The sequence below is a fragment of the Thermobia domestica genome, chromosome 7, assembly GCF_964235325.1.
Source record: "Thermobia domestica chromosome 7, izTheDome1.hap1.1, whole genome shotgun sequence".
Taxonomy (NCBI): domain Eukaryota; kingdom Metazoa; phylum Arthropoda; class Insecta; order Zygentoma; family Lepismatidae; genus Thermobia; species Thermobia domestica.
This window is the reverse complement of record NC_137460.1, coordinates 256,462,490-256,482,587: the sequence shown is the minus strand read 5'-3', so window position 1 is coordinate 256,482,587 and position 20,098 is coordinate 256,462,490. Positions and strand designations below refer to the sequence as shown.

At 34.2% G+C, this 20,098-nt stretch overlaps 1 protein-coding gene across 8 annotated transcripts in view; it reads left to right on the top strand.

Moving 5' to 3' along the window:
* Nucleotides 1–251: 251 nt before the first annotated feature.
* Nucleotides 252–20,098, top strand: part of LOC145690843 (uncharacterized) — a 112,356-nt gene continuing 92,509 nt past the window's right edge. For 5 of the 8 annotated variants that reach the window (XM_081766198.1, XM_081766196.1, XM_081766192.1 and 2 more), the window contains exon 1: nt 7,773–7,908. Coding sequence is in view for 3 of the 8 variants with exons in the window: in XM_081766199.1 (XP_081622325.1) it covers nt 7,478–7,908 (431 nt within the window). In the remaining 5 variants the exon portion in view is untranslated. Of the gene's footprint in view, nt 345–7,414; nt 7,909–20,098 lie in introns of those variants that run through there. The other 3 variants (XM_081766199.1, XM_081766193.1, XM_081766194.1) reach the window with 2 other exon arrangements.

Genomic DNA, 20,098 nt, shown 5'->3' with positions numbered 1-20,098 from the left:
TTTTATACTTCCCACTTTCCCTTACTTTTTTGCCCTCTTCATCTTGGCTTTTAGCCCTCTTTCCCTGTGTGAACTTCTTTCCTGATTTTGACCTTTCCCTGATTTTGACTATTTTCCTGACTTGTGTCATTTCTTACCGATTGTGTCCTGTATTTTATTCTATTTTTATTTTAAATCATAAATCCTCTGTTTAAGGTACACATTTGACAATTTAGCATTTGTAGCACATATGAGTAGTGAGGTGGTGCACCGACCTATTTGCCTGATAATAGTCATAAGACAGGACAAGAGAAATGGATTCTCATAATTATTGTTAGTTTGGTTTGGGTTCTTTTTCTTAACGTGTAAGTGAAAGTGCACTAGTTTAAATGTGAAATAGTTTCGTGTATGTTATACTGTTAGGTTGATATGCGTGAAAGTAAAAAGTAAGAATAGGATAGGGTCGACGTTTCGGGCTCCAGGCAGCTTAATGTCTCCTGCGCATGAAATATATAATCAATACAGTGGCGTATTTAGGGGGTCTTCCGGGCTTAGGTCCCCCACAAAATATTACATTCTATAGTAAAGTATATGAAATATCTTGCTGAATTTTCTCATTTTCAGGCAACCCCCCCTCGAAGGTTAGCAAAAACCCCTCCGAAACAAAGTCGTAAATACGCCACTGAATCAATACGAGAGTAATATACGGATAAGGAAAGTTAAAAGGAGTATGTTTAGTAAATGGGGTCCAGAAACACGTAACAAACACAACATTTACAGGGGAAATGAGTGATGCAAGTACTTAGACGTAACATGACGTAACCAAATCTAACCTAACCTAACCCAACATGAACTAATGAACTAAGCTAACCTGAACTAACCTAAACTAACGTAACATTAGTAGATATAAGCGAAATTCGGTTATAGTTAAGGAGCCGTACTTCCCATTTAGGGAAGGACGAGAAACGCCATACTTTCAGGAATTATTCATTGACTATCTAGGATGTTAAAAAGTAGGTAATAGACTGAGTTCTTGCCCTTGTACTTAGGGTGTTCAGGTAGTGCAACATTAAGATGTATCCTCGTGCACGGGAGATGAGAAGTAGCTGTTCTTAACTATTACCCGAAATTCTATCATTTTTTCCAAAAGTATGCGGGACTCCTACACTAATATGACATAAACTAAACTAACCTAACGTAACCTAAACTAGCCTAACCTAACTTAAACTAACCAACCCTACCCTAAACTAACAGAATGTGAACAGAAATTACCAAAATAGTAACATTTTTTAGAGAAACGAGCTGGACCCCTTGTGCTAAACATAGGCCAGTTACAATTATGCTGCAGTTTTACTATACTGATCCATAGATTGTAAAATGTGCAGAGAAGTTTTGGCAAGTCTAATTTGCCTATTTCTTGTCGAGAACAGAATCCAACCGGCCCTACGGAGTTAGAAACCCATTCCTACTATTACTAATAGTACTACTTCCTATTCTTCTTCTACTACTACTTATAATAAAATACTACTACTTATGGATCCATATAATAAAATTGCACGAAAATTATTTACATCGGGGCGTTCAGGCAAGTTTCGATGCACCACTCGAAAGAACTTTTGAAATGTTATAATTCTTTCACAAATTGCCTTCTTCGTGTTCTCCAAATTGCGTTGAGCGACATGACATTATCCAATTTAGCATAGCAAAAATTCAAGGAGGGCACTTGAAGATAATGTTTATCAATTACAAGGCTTGTGTATAGCCCGCTCCTCCCAGTTCTTTGTCACCGGAACTGGAAGATTCACTACCAATACTACTGCTTTTACTACTATTACTATTGCTACTATCACTACTACTACTACTACTACTTATACTAAAGCTTCCTTACCACAAGATTTACATCTTAAATCTTTATAACATGCGGTTCCGATTCATTATGAACTAAAATGAATTGTTAGAATCACTATGATTCGTTAAAAATCACTGGGGGAGCGGGCTATACTCAATCCAATTACAATTCTACAGTTTGCATATAAATACGGCGTCCAAATGTATTGCATAAAAATTACAGTGCAAAAACAAATCAACCTGTGCTAGGTGGCTACTAGAAACCACGAATGAGGGTCGAAGAAGAGCGTAGCAGTTGGGCGCGCATCATAGCATGGGACTGTATCAGCAACAGTGGAAGTTACGCGTAAGCGATGGTAGTGAAAACAAGGGCGTTTTGACAATATTATGAGTTTCAATACGACTTGTATCATACTAGCTACGCTTCACTTGTAAGCTTCTGTACGCTGGTAAGAAGTACAGCACTCGTTGAAAATAGTATCAATACAGTCATTTTTCATACAGTCACTCATTGTATCCGTCCTAAACCACTTTTAATGATTTTACACGAGTAATCCTAACTCATAAACCTAAAATACAGCTGTGTTACTTTGTTTTTAATGGATTTTTTCTTTTACAGAATATCGTTATTGTAAAACGTTTTCTTATAAATTCATAATTGTAAGACTTGATGATATATATGAAATTCTGACGTAGTGAGAGGCGAAGGGATCCACTATAAACATGCACTTCGAATAGTGAGAGGTGAGGTAACACACTATAATTAAGCACCCCAACTATTGAGAAAAGGATACTCTATAAATAAGTACCCCGAATAGTGAGATGCGATTGGACTCACTATAAATAAGCACTCCGAATAGTGCGAGGCAAAGGGACTCACTATAAATGAGCAAAGAAATTCAGAAATTCACTTCGATCAAGTATCCTGTTAATAAATATTAAAAGAGGTTTCAAATTGATTTATAACCTTCTCGCAGTAGTCCCTGCCAACTATAATTGTTCTTGGCTATCTGCAGAGCATTTCAAATCAGATGAATTTAGTAGTTGTAGTCACCATATTGGATCATCATATATACAAAAGACTATCCCATTTCTTTTTTCTAAAACCCAAACGAGTTGCTTTATCAGTAAAACTGAGGGCACATATTGGATCATAGACATTTTGTATTTTGGCGTCAGATTCTGGATTAGCTCCTCCCCTAGCAGATTGTTTTTTTCTACATTAAATGATTGTTTTCGGTGTATGCTTCGACCACCCCTAACGTTCAAATGGTGGTTTCTACCCTTAAACCCACATCATTGCCGAAATAAAAAAGAATACGTGTCGATTATTTTTCGATGTTTTACAAGTAAGCAAAGTTTTATTCGTATCGGTGAGTTACACATCGGTAAGTTTCCTTGTAAGATCGGGACCAAAGTTTTTCCCCATTTCACCACGTTAGGTTCAGATACAACTCTATTCTCATTAGCTACCACTCTACATTTCTGTATTTCTATCAATTACTGGAGCATAATCCATACAAGTTTTAGGTTAACTAATAACACAATGGATCTGAAACATTCCCATATTATGTTCTGTTGCTTGCTTACCTTTTGTGTAAATTTAGAGGTACAAAAAACGAATAAAGAAATCTTGAAAATATTTTCCATTATAGTAATGATCATATCATAAAAATTGAATCCCGTGAAGAACGCATCACATTCAACATGGCTCGCACTTAAATCAGACAGATTTTTTTTTTAATGTCAATTAACCTGTTATCAGTAAAGTATAAAATTAGATAGGATTGTATAGAATACAAAGAGGCAAATAAGGCCGCAAGCTTGTAAGTTAGTTCGTTATTTCAAATTAATGACGAATTGTACTGATGTAAACAAGAGTCCAACAACTGAAAATAAGCACGAAATCGAACCTATACAGGTAATACAAGTATCACGTAAAATAATTTACTTTGAGATTAGTGACAAAAAAATACTAGAATGTTTTGCAACTTGCAGCAAGTGTCTACTATGAATTCAGAACAGAACCAGGAGAATGTTCTTTCGCATTAACCTTTATTTTTTGCTGAGTTTTGCCCAAACAGTGAACATCTAAACTTTTCATGCGAAGTAGCTATTACTTCTTTCTTTTTTCCCGTGACTAAACCATGATTTAAGGATACATCATGTTGCGCCAAGTTATAAGATGAAATCTCCGTTATGACATTACGGAAATTTGCACAAGTAAGCTTTCTATACTTTTTGGAATGCAGGAAAAGTGTATCGTTGTTCGTGACTATTGCTTTGATTGTAAATTCATGGTTTGACTACAGTAACAAGTCTACCACCCTAACTACTAATTCCTTTTCTGTAATCCTGTTCTACACATCTATCGCGCATAAATACTGACATTTTTCGTTAGATTTATATATATATATATATATATATATATATATATATATATATATATATATATATATATATATTTCTGTACCTGCTTAGAATTTACTAACTCCATGCATTCTTAATATAATTGATGAATACCTATACCAAGTCAACTATATTATTAGCTTTTTATTCTATACAAAAGACTATCCCATTTCTTTTTTCTAAAACCCAAACGAGTTGCTTTATTAGTAAAACTGAGGGCACTCGGTTTCAGTAGTGGAGCGGCTATCTCAGGGCCTGCTTCAATCCTCCCCGAATTGAGTTTGTGTTCCACACATAGCCTTCTATATGGTATATAGAAGGCTGTGGTTCCACAACATATTGTTCTTTTTTTGTTTCTCTCCAAGTGTATTTCCGCTCTCCCTTTTTGCGTAGAAAACATAATCGTCGGAACTTCCTTTCATGCATTTTTAACTCTTTTCTTCTGTTGGACTTTAATATGGTTTTGTCATCTTATTATCTAATAACTTTAAATCGTTGATTTACATGGCATCCTGTAGCTAGTTTTTTGATTGTTAGTTGTTTTAAGATGATGGTAAGTGGATGGTAAAGCTCTAGCAGTATGCAATACAAATTGCTGTCTTAGCAAACAATAAGTTATAGATCAAAATTCATCTCTTTGAAGATTTTAAAATACAGGGTTCCGTCTAGTAAAACTGAGTGATGAGCAGTGGTAATATTCCCAGTGGGAAGGAATTTAAAAAATGGGAATTTTCCCGGGTTTCTTCCCTGGCCTATAAAGTCCCGGGAAGAAATTTGTTTTCATACGTTTATCTCCCAAATTATAAGAACCATATGACTAATTACTTTATTTCAATATATTATGATTTACTTCTAGGTTTTAAAGAATGTGGAGATTCAAAAAATTAAAATTCTTTGACTTTACTTTATATAACTAATAATATGATTTTTTAAGTTCCATTTCCATTTGCACTAAAAAGTAAGGTAAATGTTTAGTATTGGGAGACCAAAACTAGCAAAAAGTAGGATGATTTACGGAAGAAATGAGTTCATAGTGGTGCTCAAATAATCAAGAAAGTGTCGAACACATTTTTTTAGGGCAGTAGGGGTTTTGTATAAATCGTAAAGGTAAGTGGAAGTAATTTATGTGAGAAAAAAGTGAATTGTTGATAACGAAGATAGAAAACAACGTCGCATGCGAGGCTCTAACCCGCCATCACTCGCTAACGCTCGCTCTGCAATGCTGTCTGAATTTAATGTTGGTAACGTAATTTAACGTATAAAGCTATAAAACAACCGCATCGGAATAGGATGTCGCAAAAAAGTAGGTGCAAAAGCTGCCCCCTCCCCAATGCTGAACAATAGCCAAAATTAGCAAAGTACTAATTTACAAATGATGAAAAGAAACCATTTTATAAAGTAATGTAGAATTATGTAGAAGTAGAGATGAAATACTATTAATAAACTCTGAACCACCTTTAGTAATAAACGTCGGTTTGTCTCCTCTCTCTGACTTAATTTCTGAAAAGGCACTCCGACTTCTCTTACATATGAATTAACGCGTGAAATTTCGAGAAATGGGCAGGAAGAGTGGTCGTGTGTGGCAATGTTACATGCAAAATTATAAAGATAAGAAAGTATTTTGCAAATATTGTGAACATACATATTTATGCGCAAATGTTGACAAAATTTTTTATAACATTTAAAAAATTAATATGTTTATAACATTAGTACTAGAGTCAAGTTTAGAAAAGCCACTTACATGTAAATTTAAACTGTTTAGCGGTTTAAAAGTATGTGGACTTACTATATCATTTTTTAAACATATTTACTTTCATAGAACATATTGTTAATAAATATCAATTTATGCGTACTCTCTAAATACAATAAAATATTAATAAAATAACATAACATCGTTCAGAATATACATTTTAAAGACTCCTCTGTGGACAACAGTAATAACATACTGTGATATAAAAACGAATTTATCTTTGAAATCATAATATAGTAATAGAATGCAATTTTCTTTGTAATTGTACACAAGTTCTCGGAAAATTCCCATTTTGGGGAATCTTCCCGGGAATATTCCTGAAAAATATGTTCCCGGGAATTTACCCATTACTAGTTTCGTCCAAAAATTGATATGACTTTTCCCACTGCCGCGTGCACATGCATTTGATAAATAACAGGTGGTGGGACAATACAACCCTAGTTGTGCAACTTTAGCGTAATAGTGGATAGAAACCGGTGAGCATGAGCGTACCGACTCTATAGATAAGGGAGGCGTCATGGAAATAATGGTGAAAAATTTTGTGTAAAACTAGGTATATCAGGTTCGTGGAAAACTAAAGAGAGTATACGGCCATGAGTACATGTCCAATCTTTTAGTTGACACAAAACCTTTAGGAACTACAGAAGGCGTGTGCAGACAACAATTCAAGCAACCTGCCATATCGAAAACAGGGTAAAATGTGTTTCATATTTTATCTGTTGAAAGCTCGTCATTCCCTGAGTACCTATTTAATAGGAGAGGGTTTTGAAATCTCGAAAACGACAGTACATCAGAGGTTAACAGATTACTTGCAGATAGGAAAAGTTCGTGCAAACCGTTTGTCCAGCGTTCTTTACTATAGAAGCTATAGCAACGCTTATTCAACTACCTTATTGCCCGGTTCTCTCAAGCCATTATTATTTCCTATTTCTTAGTCTTCCGATAGACTTAAAAGAACATTGTTTTACAACAGTCAAAACATCCAACGGACTATGACATGCAATTTATACAGCGTTCTAGAAACAAAGCTCCAGTGTGCATTATAACAATAGGTCGTTGGAAACTTCTCAATCCCGAAGATTGTTATTTGCAGGTATATCAAATTTGTTCAGCAATGTTAATATTTTTTTTTCTTTTTTTATAGCCAGTTTCATTTCTTTCTGGTCATACACTGTAAGTACTAAAACCGCTCAGTTACTATTACAATAAAGTAGTCGACAATAATCCATGTAAAGTCAATCTTGTTTCTGTGAAACTTTTTTGAACGTGGTATTATTCATCATAATGATCAGTTCTAAGCGCTTTTCCCGAAAATAAACTCTTCATATATATATATATATATATATTTGTGTGTTTAATGTTTGTTGCATATCTGTTGTTATATTAAACAATTCATTGAAATTGATGGCATATTTCAATGCTTTTCAGGAATATTAGGAGAGAGCTGAAGAAGAATGTCAAGAATTTGAAAGAAAAAAGCAATTTAAATCAATGGCTTCCAAAATTTTTAACATTTCTTCTATTAAGGTTGAAGTGAACTCAGAAAGTTTTTCTACTAATGATTCCAGTAATAAACTACAGAATAATGATACTAATGAGTTCGAACATAAGGATCCTCTAGTCGCATGTTCTGCGTCACCTTTGGTACCTGAGTTTAAAATCTGTTTACCGCAGAAACATTATGATCCACTATTAGATTGGAAACTATCTTCAAATCCAGTGTGTTTGATCAAGCGCTTACCAATAGCAGATTTACGTATAAGCTATGATCGTTTTAACAACAAGTCCATGGAGTCAAAATTCAGTGATTTTACGAACTTAGCAGAAGAATCAAACAGTTGTTTTATTGGGTATGATGGAACCAAAAAGGGCAACTATGAAAATGTTTGCCCAGAAGTAGCCCAATATTCTAAAGAAGTCAGGTACGTATCCACTCCTATATCTGTCAAAATTGCGTGGCACAAATCATTTGTTTTACAGGTCTCACATTTTTTTCAATATCCCTTTTACCTACTTTATTTGAAGCATATCACATTGGAAACGACTGAGCAATTTGGAGAAAGCAACAGAGCTCTAAGGCTAGTTTTAGACGGATGCATTTATCGTTACAGATGTGCTGCCAAAAGCTCGTATAACATTCTATGGCATCAAGAGTATATGGTAATTCTACACAGTAGCATTTTAATAAGGATCTTATCCTGACGTAGCAACCGAATCACTGGAGAAGAGCGCACTCCGAAAGTAAAGCGTGAAGTACTTAAAGCTATAGTCAATGTAAGAACAGTTCTTGCCGGTTATATTAAAAAAAAAACGAAAATCACAAAGAAGTATGTGGGCAAATAGCATCCCTATTCCAACTCATTTTTCTTTACTACAATTCGATTTACCACACAAAACAAAGATCATGGATATTTGGCACAAAACTTTTCGCTTCCTTTTAGCACACCACGGCGCTGCAGTCAGACCAGAAGTGCTAGGGGAAATGCTACGAAATTAACAGGTTCTATCGACAAGAAATGCCATGCGTGGGGAATTCTATAGCATTTGCTACGGTACACTGTAGGATCTCGATGATGCGATTTTTGCTACGATAAATCCTTCCTCTAAAACTAGCCTTAGCTTCTAAGATATTCTCCTGTATTTTATTTCATGATCATTCCTTCCAAATTTTCGCTTAATTAATGAGGAAAACGCTGTGGAAATTGTTTTCTGGATTGCTCAAGTAAGAGATCCGTTCATTAAATTAATCACTTCCATTAATTCAGAACTTTTGTAGATTAATTTCGATATTGGAGTACAGGGTATATATTCTAGTATTCATTACTAAATATCCTGTTCTTAAGTCAGACGGGAAAACAATTAATTTTACGTATTTCTGAGAAATAGAACGTAACGCCGTGATATGATTCTCACACTTACGCGTATGTTCGTGAGTTTCAGTGTTTAAGATATAAAAAATACAGTAAGTAGAAATATTTTTTCATATGTACCGAATTTTTTAAAACGTTTCATATGTATGTATATAAAAGACAATAGTTCTACTTTCATGTCTTCAGTTAAATAACTATAATGATAGAATATCAGTAACTGCGAGACATCCTAAATATTTTGTAAAATCAATTATTAGCAAAAAGTCTCATCAAGATAATTAAAACACAACCTCTTAACCTAACAATAAAAATAGAGAAGAAATAAAAACAGTATATAAAATCTGTTTATTTTAGAAATACTTCCATACTTGATTGTTTGTTATCTGCTGAGATTGAATTAAACTCCTATGGTAATTCTAACTCCGGTATCCATCAGAGACAGAACCCATTAAATTTGAAGGAACAGTACTTTTTCGCAAAGCGACTTACAGAATGAAACATAACCTACAGTTTCCTAAGTAAATAGTAGGGATTGGAACTTTAGTTGCAGTTAGAATGGAAAAATTTAGATTCTGAATTTCAGTTCACTCAGTAAAGAAACAATTTCAATATCCGAAAATGTATTATCCTCTAAAACAACTATGAAAATTATGGTGCTTCACTTTTAAATCTGTAGAACATGTAATAAATAATGATATTACTTTAAGACTGTAAGGAAAATTCATAGCATCTACGTTATATGAGGGCATCTTAGACGACGAATTAGACAGATTACATAATTATTTGACAATAATAAAAGTTTTTTCATAGTACACAAGTGCAAAGACTGCACCTACGTGTACGGAGCCTGGTTGCGCTATTCTTGAAATTAACTTATGATGTTCTTGTTCACAAAGAAACAAAATACGGTAGTCGAAGCATAACTGCAAGCATTATACTTTGGACGAACACTAAGATGACAGTTTAGGTGGGCAGCAATATTATCGCAGATCGGGAGGGCAGGAAATTTAACACCCATCGGCACCGTGGTCCTTATGTTAGCAGGGCGTACAAAGGTCACTACGAAAGTTTTGATATACGCATTGTTGTGACAGTATTTGAATTCCAACGCGTTCGGTAGTGGTATCCAAAGCAAAGAAGCGAAGCAAATTTCAACTCGTCTCGCTTATCGGCGTGGCCGTATCGCCTTCACTTGTTTGTTGATGTGAGCAGTATTCGGCTGTCTAGGATGGAGCTCGAAAAGGAACATTTTTGGGCAATGATCCTTTACGATTTCAAAACTGGTTTGAACGAGACACAAAGCCTTGACCGTTTGCAGGGGGCATTTGAGACCTTGCTCCTTCCCGTGCTACAATTTTTCGGTGGTTTGGTAAATTCAGAAGAGGCCGGACATCGCTTAAAGATGAAAACATTGCCGCTGTGGGACAAATGTTTCGAGAAAATCCTCGAACAACTTTCAAGGACATTGAATCTACAGTGAACATTGGATCGCTAGCAGTAACAAATATTCTTCATGATCATCTTCGGCTCAGGAAGGTTTCATCTCTGACTAAACAGCAGAAGCGCATCCGTGTGGAATGTTGTGAAGAAATGCTTGCAAGATTTGATGAAGGCAATTCTCGACGCGTCTCTGCCATTGTTACTGGTGATGAGACTTGGATCTATCAATTTGACCCTGAAAATAAACTCCAGTCTACAGTTTGAATCTTTCCACACGAAAATCCACCCACGAAAGTAAAGCGACCGCGAAGTGTGGGGAAGAAGATGGTCGCAACTTTCTTCTCAATATCTGGCCATGCTGCAACTGTTCGACTTGAAGAACAAAGGACTGTTACTGCTCAGTGGTACACCACTGTTTGTCTAACAAAAGTGTTCCAGAAGCTTCAGGAACGGCGTCCAAGAACTGGATTGCGTGAGATCCTGTTTCATCATGACAACGCGTCCGCACACACGGCCATGACAATTCAGTTTTTAGAATCTACGGAGGTCAAACGTATGACTCATCCGCCGTATAGCTCTGACCTGGGCCCGTGCGATTTTTCTGTTCCCCAGGATCAGAGATCGCATGCGTGGGAAGAGATTTTGCAGCCCTGAAGAAGTTGTAGTGGCTTACGAGAATGAACTTTCAACACTTGAAGAAAAAGACTAGCAACATTGCTTCCAAAAGTGGTTTTCGAGGATACAAAAATGTGTACAGTGTAATGGTGAATACTTTGAGAAAATGTAAGTGTTAAATTGATTTTAAGTATGTAAGTTATTTCACATCTCAAAACTTTCGTAATGACCCACGTATATCTGTAATCAGTTGTTCTATTCGGGAAAATTCTGCAAGTCCTGTAGTTGCATCAGACTGTGTACTACTTTTGTAGTACGGATAAAGTTATTCTCTCACTATTGTTTCACCAGCTCTTTAAAAGAAAACAGTTGTAGTACTTCAAAATGTTGTTTATGGTCATTTACTAAATCATTTAAAGTGGTGAGCCATATGTTTTAAACTGTACATAAGTGCCGTGCACTTATAAGAGGATGTTTGTAGTATGCCGTCTAATTTTCTTTGGCAATTCGATGTTAACAGTCAAGTGATAGTTTACCGTATTTCTCTTATTTGTTACGCTATGCTCCTTGAATCAGTTTAAATCTGGAATTTTGCAGCTGATTTTCAATTTAGTTTCTCAACGATAGTACTCGTGAAAATTTGAAATTAAATAATAATGTCAATTACCTGTAGTTATAAATAAGTTGCAATACGCACTAAAATTGGATATACAAATATAGACAGTATACCTATATTATACAAGTACATATATGTAAAGATGTGAATAAAAAGAGCACAGTGACATAGTCTTAACCAGAAATAGTCCTCATAATAAGAGTTCGATATGTGAAATATGTATTCTTCAGGAATTATATAATTTTCATATTGGGACTCTAAATCACCCCAAAGGTAAATGCTGTACTTTATTGATCAATGCAGATAATAGAATTTTATAGATAATAATAATTTTAGCAGACAATGTTGAAGTCTTACGTGCGTGTTAAAGTCTTACGTGAAATTTCGAATTATTAAAAACTTTACATCTTGGTGGTTGTGTCTGGTTTACACTTTTTTCAGTGGACCTCCGAAAATCGATCTCCTAATACACAATCATCAATTCTTTCAAATAACTACTCCTTACGAAAACTCACGCAGACAATTCAATACCTCTGAGTATCACCTATATAAATTTTAAGAGAGAGTAAAACAGGATTTTCAATATTAAGGCTGTTAGACATGTAAATTTCTTTTCGATAAAGGGATCTTGATGTATCAAAAAACAAATCCAAAGTACCAAAGTATCCACTGCAAGACTGTGTGTCTTATTTAAAAGATCCGTAGTTCCTTGTTCACTGGCTCGACTGATCTGGCCACAGATACTTTCTTCTTTAACTATTAGAACCTATCTTTTTCACATGGTTAGCGAAGTTTTCTCATCCATTAGTTTGCGAAATGTTTTATTTTGGTGTTACTTCGTACAACATTGACTGCCTTGTGTATGATAGTTTTACACATGACATCTTGCTTCTGGGCCGCGTGTACCGTTTATATTTCGTACAAAATGAGTATCTTTAATCTCGGCAACGTGTATTATGCCATTAGGTAGATAAAGTACCAGTTAACATGTCAACAAAATGGTCGTGTAAAGCGCAAAATACGCGTACAACAAAGAATACTAACACAAGAGATACGATAGTGCTGTAGAAAATATAGTTGACAAATCCACAGAAAATAGAGAAATATTTGCTCTCTCTCGCTTAGATTTAAGAGATCAGGCACGTCGTACTTGCAGTAAAATATATTAGGGGGATTTGTTATTATTATCACTAATCTTGAATTTGTGCTTTTACTCACAAATGCCTTTTAAATCTTTTACTGTTTTTAGAAGAGATGAACGAAGTAAAGTTGCTATTCTTACCTGAGTGTTGTACATTAGCTAGAATTTGCGCTACAATTGACTTCTGCCGGATTTCATCTTACTAATCCGAATCAGTGTTATGAAATTTCTGTAATATTTTAAACATGTCTGCTGAAATCGAATAGCTTAGCATAATATGATGGGAAAACATTGTGCAGATATTTTATTTTAATTTTCGATTTTTATCTAGTGCAAATAGTTCATTCTTTACAGGTATATTTGTTGATATCTATTCTCTACTTCTGTGTAGTTATGTTTAGTTGGCTATCTGCTTGTATTGGCGTGTTTACTATGAAACCTGCAAGTTCCCATATAATAGACCATTCATTATTATATAAGTTGGTGGCTACCTGCCAGCGTTTAAAATTGGCTACATTCGTGTAACTGTTCGTTGGACATTTTTGTAATGATAATTTCTTAAAATATTTGCTAATATTGAGCAATTCATGTCAGTAACACAAAGGGGAAACTTCCTAAAATTTCTCAAAATTACAGCATAGATAATCATTTCTATTGCTTATATGACTATTGTTATCGTGTCAATAGATCGTGCGTCTAAACCCTCCAGTTTTAAACTTTATTTTAAACACTATTTTGAGGTTCTTTCCAGACAGATTAAGAATTACTTTAATTCATTTCGTCCTCAAATATTTTTTCCTCTTGAAGAGCATGAAGGAGGTTGTGGACAATTGACGATCTGGTACACATCCTCAAGTATTACAAAAAATGGTACACAATGTAATAAAACTCGTCTTTCACTTTGTGCACTGGTGACAAACCAATTTCTAGTTGCACAGTAGGTGACTTTTGGTGTTGGATTGTTGAAAGGGGAAAGAAGGGAGCGTAGATGTTTTATTTCTTGAAACACATATTTTATAAAACCTTCTCTTACTAATTATCATAGGTGGAAAAGATGAACAAACAACGTGCCATGTCATTTTGTAGCTAATTAGCGTGTCGAAATTGCATATCAAATAAGCGCCAATGATAAACCAAGATAAATACTTTTTTCATAGCATATTTTTAAATTCTACAAGTAAATTTTACTTTATATTATTTATGAAGTACAAAAAATTAGTACGAAAATATTAACTTTAAGCTGCATTAGAATTGCTTTAATTTTTGTTTCAAAAATAATTTATTTTTTTTTTTATCAGATAACCACTTTGCAATAAAAAAAATGATAGCAGCATGGATTTCACTGTAAAATATATTACTTTCTTTTATATAATGTATTACGTTTCTGTTGTAGATAGCTTAAACATTTCTTAATGCTTAATATTTTCTTCACGCTGGATTCTATAACTATTTCAGAATTGTAGACAAAAGCTCGTGAACTCTTACTTCGTTATATAGTTAACGTGCCCTCCTATTGCACAGGAAAACGCGTTTCGATTTCTGATGCAAGCTCATGTGGTTTGGAACCTACTATAATCTGTAATTGCATCTCTCATGCAGAGCCGTAGCTAGGGGGCGAGCGGGGCCTTTGACCTGGTGCTGATAGGAAGAAGGCGTCGAACGAGCAAGAAGAAAGAAAAAGTTGGAAATGAGTAAAATATTCGTCGCCCTGAAAAGTGTTGCCGCCTAAAAGCTATCAAAATGCTGCTGCTTACAATCGATTATGCTTCCCAAGAATAAATTTTATTTTCCCTTTAGCACTCTATTCAAGACGGAACAAGGTCAAATTTACTATTGCTTCCGATTTCAATATTTATTTCCGTAGAGCAAAAACGGTAAAAGCTATCAAGATGAGCCCTTCTGCACTTAATTCAGGGTCTCAAGAATAGATTCCATAGTTTGCATTAAAGCTCTAATTGGGAAGTGGTTAAAATTAACCATTTCCGATTTCAACATTTATCGATATAAAAAGCAAACGGTAACAGATAGCGAGAAGCGTTCTTTTACGAACGATTGTGCGTCTCAAAGTAACACAAAATGACTAGCGACAGCACTCTACCAAAAGAGGAAGTGCTTTGAAAAAGAAGACCAGTAAAGGAAGGAAAGTAAAGTAAGTTAAAAAGCTCCCGAATAAAGTATTAAAGGCTGAACATGAACGTCAAAAGTCACACTTGTACGTCAAACGCCAATATTGAACGTCGTACATTAAACCTGAACATCAATTATTTAGTTAAACATACAAAATGTACGATCGAATGTAAATTAACATTCATAAACGTATAGAAACCCACGATCGAACGTACGTCAACATCCGTAAACGTATATAACTTATTATCAAAGGTAAGTTAACATACACTTTCAATATACTATTATCACTTTTTACGTTTTTTACCTTCAACGTTTAGTCTAGTAACGTTAGTGGTCTCTTCTTTTTAGAACACCCTGCATAAAGTAATTGTTGGCTGATTATTGGCTAAATTAATTTTTAGATTCACTCTGCATACTAATAAAAGAGTATAGATGTATACAGGGTCTAATTTTATTATAATTGGTATGTAAATGTTTTTTTACCAGTGTTTATTGTTTACTGCTTGTTTTTAAGAAAATTAGAATGATTTCTTAATAAAAGGCTTTGTTGTTTCTAATATAACATATGCTAACTTATGTAATGGTTAAAAGATAATAGTAAAAGGGAAGATACTGAACTATCTTAGAAGAATTCCAGTCCTGTGCTTTTCCATCCGCGTTTTGCTTTTAAAAGGGAAAAGAAGAAACACATAAAAGCTTGTTTCCATTTATATAAGCTAATTTGGATGCATATCCTTTTTAGCCTTTGCGTGTATGTTGTATTTATAAGAGTTTATCGATCTAACTTTCCTATTATCTTGTATATAAGCCTTCACATTGCATAGATAGAAAGTGAAAGAATCAAGTAATGAAATTTCTGGCTTCTTTTCTCGTTCATCTTGTCTCTGTTTTGTGTTAGATGGGAGTTGATTTGCTTGCTTCTGTAACTAAATCAATGAAGGAAAAAGTTTTAAAGAATTTTATTAGTTTGTTTATCGACGAGTTGCTTCTTACTGCAGCCCATATCTTTTTGAGTTTCTGTGCGTAGTTTGTATCTAATTCCTTTTTAACCGTACAATGCATGGCTCTTTTGTTCTGTGAAAAAATAGTTTTCCGAGAGGAAACAAAAATGAGTAACAGAAGTACCGGTACGCTTACTAGTGCCATCTACGTGGAAACTGTGATCTTGCAACCAGCTTCGAACGTTCCCAATCTGGTTCAATATACATTAGCAACTACACACTGTTATGTAGGAAAGAACAGATTATTTACCACTATGGCCCATATCTCTCCCACTATGCATTGTAGGGTTAATATTTTATCGTAAAGGTTCTCCTAACTCTTCAAATATATGTTCTTTGTTATTTACAAGAAAGCTGCTATTCTTGACACTCACTGGTAATAATAAGTTTATTTGCAAAATCAGATTGTCTTTCAGAATTATGTTTACGACTTCATTTTTCTTTGCCACTTGGTCTCATAGCTAAATAATTGTTTTGTATTTCGTATATAATATACAGAGAGTCCGTATATTATATGCGAATCCACGAAAGAGGAAAAAAGTGCAGAGACGTCAGATTTTTTCTAATAATATTAAATATTGTACTTTTTGATTTTTCCTAATTTTGCTGGTTAACATGATTTATGTGGGTTTGTCAAGTAAGTTTTTTGTCTAAATACATACTTAAATACTTACATATCTGAACTTTTTAATGGACTACATTTACATTTATTTTCATCACCACAACTGTATTCGTGGCTATAAATTTTGTTTTTCGATTACCGTTTCCTCCATTAAGTATAGAGTATTATGATTTACTTGTACTAATGCTAAGATTGTTACAACTTAACTAAAAGCTAATTCTTTCTAAATCTTTGTTGTATTAATGACTTCTTGTACTGTGTTACTTCAGCAAATAACAAAAAGTTTCCTTCTAAATCCAATTTAACAAAAGAATTTACAAATATAGTGAAAAATAACAGCGATAAGCAAAAATCTTGAAGAACACCACAGTTAATTTTACAGTAGTTAGAAGTCTTGTTATTTACGGCCGTTTTCGTATTTATCTCTAAAGAAAGATTTAATTAGATTTAACGAATTTTTCCTAATGCTTATTCTTTCCAATTTGAGTAATAATTTATCATGTGGTATGGTGAGTGTCAAAAGCTTTTCGAATATCCAAGTATGCAGTCCATTTTGCATTATTGTCTTTCTATGCTTTTTCAGTTAGCTATGGGATATATATATATATATATATATATATATATATATATATATATATATATATATATATATATATTGTATTTTTGACATTTGTAAATCCATACTGATGTTCATAAAAGTAATTATTGCTTTCTACATATTTACGAACCTCGCATGCAGACAGTTTTCATCTAATATAGATACTTTCCTAAGGATAGATATATAAGTCGATAATTACTAGGAGTATTACCCCAACCACCTTCGAATATTGGTATTAATTTTGCATTGCTTTCATTTACCGGGAAAATAGTCTTTTTCGAAACAGACTGAACACAGCACAACACTTTTCCTATTAGAGCACTACAGTTCCTAAGAGGCAAAGTATTATTAACACTCGCCCAACGGGGATCTGGTCAGTTTTGATACATAAATGGTACATTTTAATTTTTTTCCTATTTCTTCTTCCTTTTTCTGGCCACCACAATAGGTATTCTTCTTTTAACCTACGTAACATGCAGTAGCATTTCTACATCCTTAGGATTCTTTATTTGTCAACCACAAATAAACAATTCTTTCTCCGGATATTAATGTAGAGGATCTTTTATCTTGTCTACCTCACACCGTTCTATTTGTTGCCATTTTTCTTATTCTCCATGATCATTTCTATTCTGTACTCATTCCCTTAGCATGCTCCAACATGTCAACAGTCTTGCCAGGGGTCAAAAATTCCCACAAAACGGGAAATTCGTATCCGGTGGGAATGCGGGATATTTCCTTCCAAATATGTAGGATACGAGATAATTTTATTCAAAACATGTACAAATGGAAAAGTATGGTAGAACTACCTATCTATCTATCTCCCTCCCTCTCTCTCTCTCTCTCTCGATATATATATATATATAGATCTGCATATCTGGGTGTGTTTGTGTGCCTTATTTATTTCCGGTAAACATTGAATCATATTGGAAAATTTCATGTCTACGAACGGCAAATTTCCCTTCACGGACTGGTAACATTGCTGGTCAGAGTAAATATCAAACTGGATGGACTAGTATATATTTTGTAAAATAGACCAAGACCAACAACGGCCTTTCTAGCCTGGGCCGGGGAGCCTAGGCCCCCAAGTTTTTTGAGTGATTAAAATAACTGAATACATATATTTTTGAAAATTTATTCAAAGCTATCATAGTCTGGGTTCTGGCTGCCCCCACTTTTTACCTTCTAAATTCGCCAATGAAGACCAATAGGCTCATCACTAATATCAAGTTTTAAATTAATTGGAAATCTAGTAGTAATACTATGTGTTCCTTTAAAAAAATTTAAAATATTGATGGGTCAAAAATGACCCTATATTCGTCATGATACATGTTTAGTATCTTCTCTGGGCAGGTGTTAATAATGACGATTTGAGTGCAGTTTTGGCCAAGCTTTTGAATCAGATTTTCCTTAAATAGATACTTATGAACATCGCACTTTAAATAGCATACATTTAGCTATTTTTCCTGCCGATTTTCTTAAAACACCTCGTATTTAATAAGCCATTGGATAAGTATATCCCTAAAGAAAAATTCTAATAGCGCTTAATACACGATTAAACTAAGTTTCCTCTCATACATAACAGACTGCCTACCATTAAGGATAACACTACAAAACTGATTTTTGTGGCATTACAATTATAAAAACACGTAAATTTTACAAACTTATAAGTTTCGATACTGGTAGTGGAATTTGCGACTTACCTCATTTTTGATTCGGAAGAATAATTTTAAACTCTGTCGATTGATCATTTTGTTTAACCTCCTCGGTCCCTGCATTGCCTCCAAACAGGCAGCACGAAATTTAGTACTCCTTCATTCCCAGAATTAAAAGAATTGAAAGCCTTAAGTCCCAGCACTTCAAGACGACATGAAACAGAATATTTTCGTAGAGCCGTAGCTAGGAGGCAAGCGGGGCCTTTGACCTGGCGCTGATAGGAAGAAGGCGTCGAACGAGCAAGAAGAAAGAAAAAGTGTTGGAAATGAGTAAAATATTCGTCGCCCCTGAAAAGTATTGGCGCCCTATTAAATCAATATTATCCATTTGCAAAGAAATAGATTTGTTAAAAACTTTCTTGCTACACTCGCAATCCGAACGTTTCAATAACTCACCACAAGTGTTTGGTTATTACTTAAAGAAAGTCAATATATATGATTTGTTAATGATTTCTAAATAAATTGCCGAGTAATGACTTGTGTAGTGTACGCAGGAGCGTTTTCGAAATCAGAAACGGTCAAGTCTCAAGTAAGTGTTAGGTGTTTTCATGGTGATAAATCTGCTTAGTTTATCACGGTTTTCTACACAATCGGATTAGTCACGACGGTGACAATAAAGGTATGGAAATGAGAGGAGTGAAGAAACATGCAAAGTTTTGGCGCAGGAATATTAAAAATGAAGGTAAACAAGGGGAATAATAACATTTCGAAATTGAAGCAGCTGTTGAATACGGGCTTAAGGGATCAGAAATTAACCCAACGAATTTCTTCTTTTTCAATGACTGATTAGTGCATCATTGATTTCTTTTACTTCCATTGAGATAGGAAATGCTCCGAATTTGTAGGAATTTATTGCCATCATATTTCCATGAACTACTACTATCGCCTGAATTTTTTTCTGCATAAGAATGTTGTTTTGTGACGTTTTTATCTATCTGTCTACATACATACAAAACATATACACACATATATACACATGTGTACGTGTGTTAGTGTACTTTTAGTGTAATAATTAGTAATTAATAACCTTAAATTCAGAAGTTTATTTGATTAAACAATTAATATACTTTCAAACATATCCAATAGGCAATCTATATTTTGAATTTTAAATACAAACATTAAATATATTCTTCACTTCTATTGATCAGTATTGAGAAATTCGCGCAAAGAAAGCTTCCGAATTTCCATTACATTTCTCAAACTATATTAACCGTAAAAGAATCAAAATTAAAGTGTTATGTTGTGGTCACATATAGAACAAAATTACAGAAGCTTACCATTATTACTGGAAAATGATTCTGTCACCCATTTTAAACATTCAAAGCATAGTTTCTAATGTATTGAAATTTCATTTCTTATCGGTAGTATCG